The sequence below is a fragment of the Morone saxatilis genome, unplaced genomic scaffold (genome assembly GCF_004916995.1).
Source record: "Morone saxatilis isolate NCDOM2014 unplaced genomic scaffold, NCSU_SB_2.0 Contig15, whole genome shotgun sequence".
Taxonomy (NCBI): Eukaryota; Metazoa; Chordata; class Actinopteri; family Moronidae; genus Morone; species Morone saxatilis.
In genome coordinates this window covers 5741638-5751365 of record NW_023339707.1, presented here as the reverse complement: position 1 = coordinate 5751365, position 9728 = coordinate 5741638, and the positions used below count along the sequence as shown (strand labels likewise).

Below are 9728 nucleotides of genomic sequence, written 5' to 3'. Positions count from 1 at the left end.
ACACACACACACACAGACAGTTTGTAAACCCCCCCACCAAAATCCTAGCGCTTGCCAACAGAGCCCACACACAGACACACTCGTTTTATCATTCTGTGCGAACATCAGCCACACCAAAGGGGAAGGTGACACACATACAAAGATACATGCACACACACATCTTCCTGCACATGGCTAAATGTCACAGTCAGGCACATATTGATTTGTTGAAGATATAGGGTGAATGATGGCCATGTTTTGACATTCACACAGGCACATGAATTCAAGCAGGCTTTGCCAGCTGCACAGGGAGATGGGAAAGGCTGATATGTTTATGGAAAGACCTTATCTTGTCCTTTCATTATGGAAATGTTAAGAAGTCGTTTAGCTTCTCCCGCCATCTCGGCTCACTTTGTACGCCACCTTCTCTGTCAGACTCTTTCTGATTTGCCTTGTGCGACAATATGTCTGTGTGTGTGTATGTTTGTTTGTGTGTGTTCAGACATGGTTATGCATGCCAGACAGGAAGTACAGCCTGTGTGGATGTCTGGTTTTGTGTGTGTTCGTGTGTGCTCCTTTACACACTTAGAGGAACTTCTATATTTTCCTCATGCCAATTCCTGTTCCCCTCATTTTATATGTTTTCTTGAAATCCCCCCCAGATGGAAATCAGTTACCGTCATGACTGACTGGGAAACAGCTTCAGCAGACACTTCATTATTCACCTCTAGCACCAGCCTCGCCTCTCCCCTCTCCTCATTTTCTCTCTCTCTCTCTCACCCCCGAAGCCCCGGCTGTTGACAAGCAATTTTAAGTGAGCCTAAATTTAAAACTCAACTGTGTCTTGGGACGCCGACGGATATCGCAGAAGTCCTGAGAAAGGCTTCTGAGCAGTGTTTGACGGGGACCCGGAAAAATGTGTTAGCGGGGTAATTGATGTGATGTGTTTTATCTTCCTCATTATCCCTCACAGTGCAGAGACATCGGAGAGATGGCTGGGTGGCTGCACATCCTTTCCTTTCTGTGTGTGTTGCTGTGTTTGTTCAGCGCAGGCAGCTCTGACAACTCACCGGGGCTCTGCTTACTGAGTCAGACAGCCTAGTTGACTGCGAGAGTGCAGATGGTGGTTCGGTTGGATTGTGCTTGGTACTCCAGTGCCTCAGTACACCGTGACCAGTGTGTCATGATGGCCTTTGATGAGCACACCATGTTTGTAAGACGCTGTTCATTTGTTAAAGTCCCCTGGTGATTAAAGAGACAGACACCAAAGTCCTCCCAGTAGATTAGTACTAACTGACCATTATTTTTGTGGTATTGGTACATATGTTGTCTATTCTTACTTGATGCCAGTCTTCTTACTTTGCTTATAGCTTTGCATCATCCACTGCCATATGCCTATAACGTTTGTATGCTCTTTGCATAATTATCAATCAGTGGAAAATGAATCTATTACAAATTGAATAGGTGATCAATCATTTAATGAACAAAAACCCAAATGTGAGAATTTGCTTTTCATCGCTTTCTGTTATAAATTAAATATTTTTTGGTTTCAGACGGTTAGTCGGACAGTATAAGCAATTTGAAAACATCCCCATAGGATCTGGGAAATTGCCTGTTATTTTTTTGGCATTTTGTAGTGTAGAGTTGTATAATCAGAAAGTAATCATCAGATTAATCTACTAAGAGTTTGTTGAAGTCCTAATTCTGTTGTTGCTTGGTTTTTGTTTTGTCACTAACAACATCCCCTATTTCCCTGCTGAAAACAACTACAAGTTCTTCATCCACCTCCATTACATAAAGTGTTATTGATCTATTTTACAATGCTTGGTCAAGATTTTCCTCATTTTATAGCATTAAGGTTTCAAAATGGCAAAGGACTCAGGTTTCATGATTATTCCCCTGAGTGTTACTCCACACTCAGTCATTTGACACCACAGCTCTTGTTTTATGGTTCCCACAAGCTGACAAGCCTTATGTCATCGTCTGCTGGGTGTTGACCTGGAGAGTAGCATGATGTCATTTGATATATTAAGTGAAAAAAACCTGATTTATTCTGCATGTGGTTGCTGGGGAGGTGGGGGTGGGGCACTGAGAAAGTTTACACTAATGTACTGTATTTCGCCACCAAATTTTAAATCTTGTCTTGCACTTTTCAGCCCGAAACAAAAACAGAGCTCTTCCTCTGTGTTCTCAATTCTCATATGCCCTTGTAATATCAGAAGTCATGCGGTGTGGTTTGGGATGAGAAGACCATAGAAAACAATGAATGAGAAAAACAAAGATGGTGCGGTATCGCTGAAATGTACTCCTGTCGATTAGCTCTGCTGGACTCCTGCAGGGCTCAGTCGCTGCATTAGAATGTGTTAGATAGAAAAGCCAAGCCTGTAGACAGAATGTGTCTCTTTTTTGTAGCAACTCAATTACTTGCCCTTTACCCCTGGGAAGTCTCTGAATCTACCCAAAACTAAAAACCTATTTCTCTCTCTTTTTTCTTTTATCTCTTTCAGACAAACCTCCTCACTTCACACCGGCTCAGCCTCCTGATGGTAAGTCCTCTGCGGTTTTTCTCTGCTTGCCTTCGTTGACCACTGCTGTTTTTGGGGTATACCTATGAATAATGTCCTTGGACAGCGGATCCCTCTCTTTGAAGTGGGCCGCCGTCTGTGCGTTACGCTAGACTTGGCTGCTACGCTTTTTGTTTCTACACTGTTGGTATGGCAGGCACGTGGTCAGGTCTGCTCAGTTCTTTGATGTGAGAAGGATCTTTTGATGACTTCATTTGATCTGCTCCGCTCGGCTAGTTGGGCTGATGTTCAATACCTGTTACCACAGCAGCAGTCACATCCTTCTGATAGGGTCTAATAGGATAATAACCTGTCTTTCCCTGGGTATTCTACATCACGTGAAGCTGCTGGGGGTCTGTAGGCCAGGGGAACAGTGCAGCACCATCACCTCGCCTTGTTATCCACATGTTCTCATCCCGTCCCACACAAATAAATCTTTGCAATGGGTGCTGCATTGTTTCAGTTGTTTTCAGGCCCAGTAACATAAGCTGTTAATTAAAAAAGCAACAATTTATTTCGAAAACGGTGGATCTCGGCAAGCTTTAATTGGAGGAAAACAGCTGGTTTTCAAGCTGCTATCATGAATATTTATCAGAGGCAGCACAGTGAGACAGTGTTTGATAGACTTTGGTGTTGTATTTTATTTTATTTTTTACTGTACTGACAGACAGCCAGGGATGGACTCCTACTAGTTCTGAAGGTGTCCTGCTTGTGTGCAGGCTACAAAGCCAGAGGTTTGGAGGAAGAAAACACAAGGAAAAAATGTTTCTAATGATCCCAGCCGTCCAGCTGATGCCGGGGACAAAAGGCCACAGTGGGGACTTGCTGAATCTGTTTCTGATAATTGCTCAATCACTCGCCCCATAGGCCAGCTTGTTTGGAAAAGCGGTTTGCGAAAGATGTCAGCTTAAAAAATGTATCAAATTAGAGGCAGTTTATGATGAATGCGATTGTCTGGCGGAGTCGGGACAATAGGCTGTTCTCTGTCAATGTGAAATGGCTGTGGTGTTTGGCTTCAACAAATAATTGTGCTTGATTGGAGCATTTCTCAACCCGGCCTCAGCTCAACACCTGAGGAGTGCAGGAGATTTCAGTCAATTTTTTCCTCCTTTGTGTCTCATATCACAAAACACTGGTGATTCAATTGCAACCGGCACAGTTTACCACAGCTATTTGTTTTTATTTTAATGAAAGATGAAATTGACTTGACAAATTATTATATCTCACAGAGAGGTCTCTATTTGTCTGTTTTTGAAGCAAATATTGCCATAAAATTTTGCTCTCCACTGGGAAAATGAGAAACAGTATGCAGGCACTGAAGCAGCCCATTTCTGTCTTCCATTGAATTTTCCCCTACAAAAGACACCCTGCTTATCGATTGAGCCACTCATTTCCCATGTATTAAAGTTTTTGCTGTCTGAGGGGCACAGTTTGTTTCTGCACTAGTCAACCGTTTAAAAGCTGCTGCTAGCCCTTAATTACATTTCCAATAGTTCTGTAGGCTTTCCATCAGCAGCCTATGCTGTTTTAATATGCCAAGCAAAACAAAAGGCAAAGTCTCCAATCAGCGGGGTAAGCCTGCCCTGTGGGACGCAGTTTCTCTGGGTCATTTAATGCTGGAGAGATTAGTGAGACAATTAGAGTTGGCCCAAATAAGACAGTAGGCCACTTTTTGGAGACGCATGGTTTTAGTAGTGGTGGAGGGGCGGTTTAGAAGCTACTCAAACCAGCAGAGGGCTAATATAGCTCTGCCATTAGTCAAATCTGCTCCAAAGAGCACAGGGCTTGTTCTTCTGAACTTGTCCTCAGTGCCAAGGACACTCTGCTCCCCAGTACTTCATTACAGGAAATCACAGACAAGATACCAAGGAGTCTGCATTTTTAAACAGCCTAATTTGTCTCTGAACTGCTGTTGATGAGACATCCTTATTAGCGAGAGGAGATTCTGCAGAAAGTAAAGGAATTTGTTCTGCAAATTAGAGTGAAAGGATCTTGGGACTCGCTGGGGGAAAATGCAGGTTCGGCACAACATAAGCAAAGCTCTTAGATGATATTTATGGTGTGTGCCACCCGCAAATAGCTGACGAATCCTCCCCAATGAATGGCCTATAATCACCAGTCAGAAAAAAGTGACAAAAGTCACAAAGCTGCCTTTAATTAGGCTCTTTCTTTGAAAGCTCAAAGCAGCAGTTGCTTGGCTCAGGCCAAACTCATTATTGCCTGTCGTCTCTCGATAATAAGACAGTTGTTGGGTGTTTGGCCAAAGCTAGAAAGCTGAGAAAATTTGCTGCTTGAGAGATTAGTATTGGACTTTTGAAAGAGGTCGATTTAGAGAAATGCATGCGGAATTAAGCTTTTGGCCCTCAGTTGTCAGTGTCTACATCCAGAGGTTTGTCCACTGGTTAAGGACATAGGAAGGAGGCAGTAGCAACAGTAAATACCATCTCTGAATTAGTTTGGCTGATTTTTATTAGAGATCTAATTACCAAATTGAACATTTATGTATTTAGTTGTAAGTGAATGACAGACAAAGAATAGATTCACTTCTTGAATTCTGTCTCAAGGTCTGCAGGCTGAGAGGAAAATCAGGTGTATATGGCTCCCTGGAGGTATGCTTCATTTCATCCTTTTACAGCCAAAGGTGACTGAACACTGGCCAAACAAGATCCAAAATAGGCCAGAGACTCAAAAGAAAGGAAGTATAATGGAGAAACACGTCACACAGTTCAGGGGTCTTCTGTGACTGTAGCTGTCTCTAACACAGCCTGCCTGGCGGGAGCCCATTCGCCGTGAATCCTTCAATTTCGCATTTGTCACCGATAGTGCTCCCCAGAGGATGCTCCTCACTGACAAAATAAACTCCTGGACTGAAATGTGATTTGATCTAAGACGGTGGGACGCCTGAAAAAAAGTGCCAGCGGGCTCTCTTACACTTTGAGAACACTACCTCTTCCTAAAGAATTGACATAACTCTCTGTCAGCTCTGGGAGAATACAGTAACTAAGCGCTTCACACCCATTACCCCCTCAGATAGGGGGGAAACACACACACACAACACCTGTAATTTATTCTGCCTGAGCCTTTCCCTGTGTTCTTGACAGTAAGCCTGAGTCGGAGAGAGGCAGAATTAATTATGACTCCTCGGCCTATCTTAATTAAATCATTTCATTTCATAGATTTAACACAACTGAGGCAAAATATCTACCTCATCTTTTAGCCGGGGCGGGGGTACTGGCTGAGAATGCCTCACATCAAGATATCAAAGGTACACTGTAAAGTTGCCTCTCCAGGATTACGATTTCACAGAAGAGTTGTCATGTCCAGCTTTTAGAGAGAGAGCAGCTTGTTAGCTCACCATTTGTGCAGGCTGGTGGGGGAAAGCGGAGGGGCAGCCTTGACTTTATCAACGGAAAAGTTTGTTGCCCTTTGAAAGTACACAGAGCTTTCAAATTGCACAGCTGAACTCTGTATCCTCACCTTAGTCAGGGTAGCCTGTCTTGTTTTCATGTCCGCAGACTCTTTACGTGCGTGTACATTTTTTTTTTCATAAACAAAGGTGAAAGGCATAGGAATTAGCCGAGTCCCGTCTACCCTCATGTCTAACCATCCGTCTTTGACAGCATTCCCACTCAGGCTCGCCTCACCTCACCTCAGCTTATTGATCTACCAAAATAGGTTAGAGGCAGTAGTCCAAAGAGAGAAAAACAAAAATATTAGCCAGAAAGGAGAAGACTGAGTGGGCTGGAGCTGTAAAGTGCAGCACTATTTGCTTTTTATTCTCCTATGACACGGAGTAATTATTGACACAGTTAGCGATGCAGGCTTGCTTTGATATGTCCCCTGGCTGTGGAGCAACCCCCACTGATTGTTGATGCAGGTTATTGCAGGACCTCGGACCTTGTAGGGATCAGCAGTTCTTTGATGTGGATGGACAGCACGCTGAGCTATCTGCGGCTATGATCTGGAAGCTGTGAGCCAGCACCCCTGATAGCCATGTCTTATTTGCTGGCATTAGGCCTCTCCGTTTTATAGAAGCGATACAGAGGTGTGATCTCTGAACTGGAGTATTGCAGTACACGTCACATCAGCTTCAATTCATCTTTTTGAACGCCCTCTTGTTGCCAGATAAACGTTACACAGACGGCCACAAATTGCATGCAAATCAGTTTTGTAATATGTGTGTTTTAGTACAGGCTTTAGTGCACATTTCACTCATTAATATACCTCCACGCTGATGAAAGCTTCCTCTTATCTCGCGTCATAATCCCACAAATTCGTCTATTTTAGAGGAGTGATTTCGAGTGGAGATGTAGAAAAAACAAATAGCATTGACAATAAAGCAAATTTCCACTATGCAGACTCTCTGAAATGAAATAGAAAGAATGACATTAATAGGATAAACAAAACCCCATGGACAGTATGAATCCATGCGTGCTAATTAATAGTTTCTTTCTGCTTATCGAAGCCCTTATCGCTCAGCATGGTGATGCCGAGGGACGGTTGAAAGCCCACCCCCTCCCAGCTCTTTGTCACATATTGAAAGTAATTAGCGTGTAGAATGGCCTAATGTCGCTTTAAATGAGCTCTCTATGTTCTTCGCATGTTGACGGCGGCGGTGGACATTCAGCACCAGTGAAAGGCTGTGTCGTTCATTCCTTCTCATTAACGCAGCAGCAAGTTATTTTAAATCGGGACTCAGTTGTCGTTCCACTTTGGGCTGTGATGGGCAGGCGCTAATTTAATTGTTGGGTGGCGATGTCAGGAAATAACCACACTGGGAAGTGTAACCAGTGCGACGAATTTCATTGTCAGGTTGTTAATTAGAGGAAAATAAGTGGCTTGCCGTGTCAACGTGTTGCTGAACAATATTACACTGTGATATCCTGCTATTAGCCGAGTTCTGCATCACAGTCAGTGTTTTCCTTATTAAGAAGTGGAAGTTATTGGAGCGTTGCTGTGTGCTGACAATATCCACACTGTTGTGCACACAGATATTGTATATGTCTTAGTTTTCTGCAGAAGCAACGGTTGCTGTGAAAGTCAGACATCTGCAGTTCAGTGCTCTCTTACTCGCTTTCGTTCTGTCAGACACACACACACACACACACACTTACTCTCTCTTGAACATTTCACCCCTTGCTTCTTGTTTTTCTTCACTCAGGCAGAAACACTGTTTACAGATTTCAGTTGAACCTCAGGATGTGTGCACGAACACACATACACTCCAGGCGAGCACACACGTTACAGAAGCCCCGAACATCCGATTTTACAGTTTGTATCAACTTTTATCCGTGTTTGTGTGTGCGTATGTGCTTTGTGTTACTGTATGTGTGTGTGTGTGTGTGTGTTCCTCATACGCAGAGAGGGCAGGAAGCGATCCATTTGGGACCTCCCACCCTCAACTTGACCCTTACACACACACACACACACACAAACACAAAGGGTGGAATGAACCAATTGCCTCCCTCAAATTCTGAAATGTAAAGTGGGAGATGTTAGTTTGTTTATTTGTCTTCTGTACCAGTACATTTATTGCATGTTGTCATGGCAACCAGGTGTGCAACTAGTTGCGGACCAGTCTATGGAGTCCCAGTAGAGCTCCATACTTCCATTCTTGTAAACAGTTTATTCATAATTCACTGCTCATATGGTTGCTCCATCTGCAGTGAGTAGGAAATCTCACCCACCCTGTTAGCACACACACACACACACACATACGCACACACACACAGCGAGTACCTCTTTGCCTACGTATGTTGTCGTCATCCCCTTTCATCTGTCCGGCCAGGAAGCACTGACGTCAACCAGAATGTGTGAGTGTATGTGTGTGTGTGTGTGTGTGTGTGTGTGTGTGTTGACTATATGTGTTCCGCTTAACTGGACATAATTACAACACCCTGACACATGGCCCAGCAGCATGTCAGTGACACTCTTTACACCTTAGCTTTTCTAACAATAAAGATACATACACACATATAGCATGCTGATCACTGCCCTCTGAGCTTTAATAAGATATTTATGATAGCAGAGAGTGAAACAGAGGGCAGGAGACATTAAGACAAAGAGAGAAACAAAGAGAAAAAGACTACAGATCACTACTATTGGAATGTTTTTGTTTTGGCTTTTCCTTAAGTGTAAAGGAACACATAGAAGTGCAGATAATATACAGTGTGTAGTCGGGGGAGTGAAGGAAGGGAGACAACATATTATATGCTACAGTGTGACACTGAGCCAGCCAGGGGCATAGTTAAGGGTAAAGTCATAATAAACTGTTTATCTAACTGTCAAAGCCTGGTATAATGTTTTTGCATGTTCAAGGGGCATTTATATAAATCATATGTGTGTATATGCAAGGTCTGGACTTGGTGAGTTTGGGTTTGCTGGCTTTGTCTGCAACTGGACTGTGGTTTACTTTTATGAGCACCTAGGCGCACACAGAAATAAGAAAAAAATGACAGATTTTTTCAGTGTTTTGGCTATTACATAAAGCAGACACACTAGAAAAACCCTTTTCAGATATACACTTCACTCTGTACATTTTATTTATTTTACACATCATCTTCATTTTTGAGTTAGACCCTGAATACCTTTTCCACAATAATTCTTCTCTGCCTACTCAGGACCTTGTAACTTAGCTCAGGGCTGAAAACAAAGTTGAACTTTTTAACATTTTAAGATAGCATTGTAATAAATTTTATATTTAAAAGCGATGCACAAATAACATGTTTCAGTACCAAACAGAAGCAAACAAAGAAGATTCAAAGATTTGTTTTGTTTTAGGATTTTCTTACCTTGCGCCCCAAAAGGAAATCCATCTAACAATACATTTATATACACAAACTGAATCTTCAGACCATTAGCCAAGCTGCCTTAAGTTTTCTACTTTAACTGTTGTGGTGTCGCTACAGCAGAATTCAATCGTCAAGGATGAAACTAATGAGAAATTTTACTGGAAGTGCTATAGGGTGCTTACGCAACTCTTATACATTGCCCCCAACACTATAAAAGCCCTGAGAGACGTGCATGTGATCTTTACATTTTACACTGGGTGTCTGCGTACATGCAGGTTTTTCCACACACTTACTGTGCCCGTAGGTGCGCACGGCTTGCAGGCGTGGAAGATGAAGAAATTTACGTCACATGCACCCCCATGACTGCGGGGATATGAAAAATGTAATTTGGTCA

The 9728-nt window shown here is 42.9% G+C and overlaps 1 protein-coding gene across 1 annotated transcript in view; it reads left to right on the top strand.

Annotated features, from left to right (window-relative positions):
- Positions 1–9728, top strand: part of agrn (agrin) — a 247613-nt gene that overhangs the window by 98444 nt on the left and 139441 nt on the right. The window contains exon 3 of the mRNA XM_035656665.1: positions 2487–2525. Within this exon, the coding sequence (XP_035512558.1) occupies positions 2487–2525 (39 nt within the window). The remainder of the gene's footprint in view (positions 1–2486; positions 2526–9728) is intronic.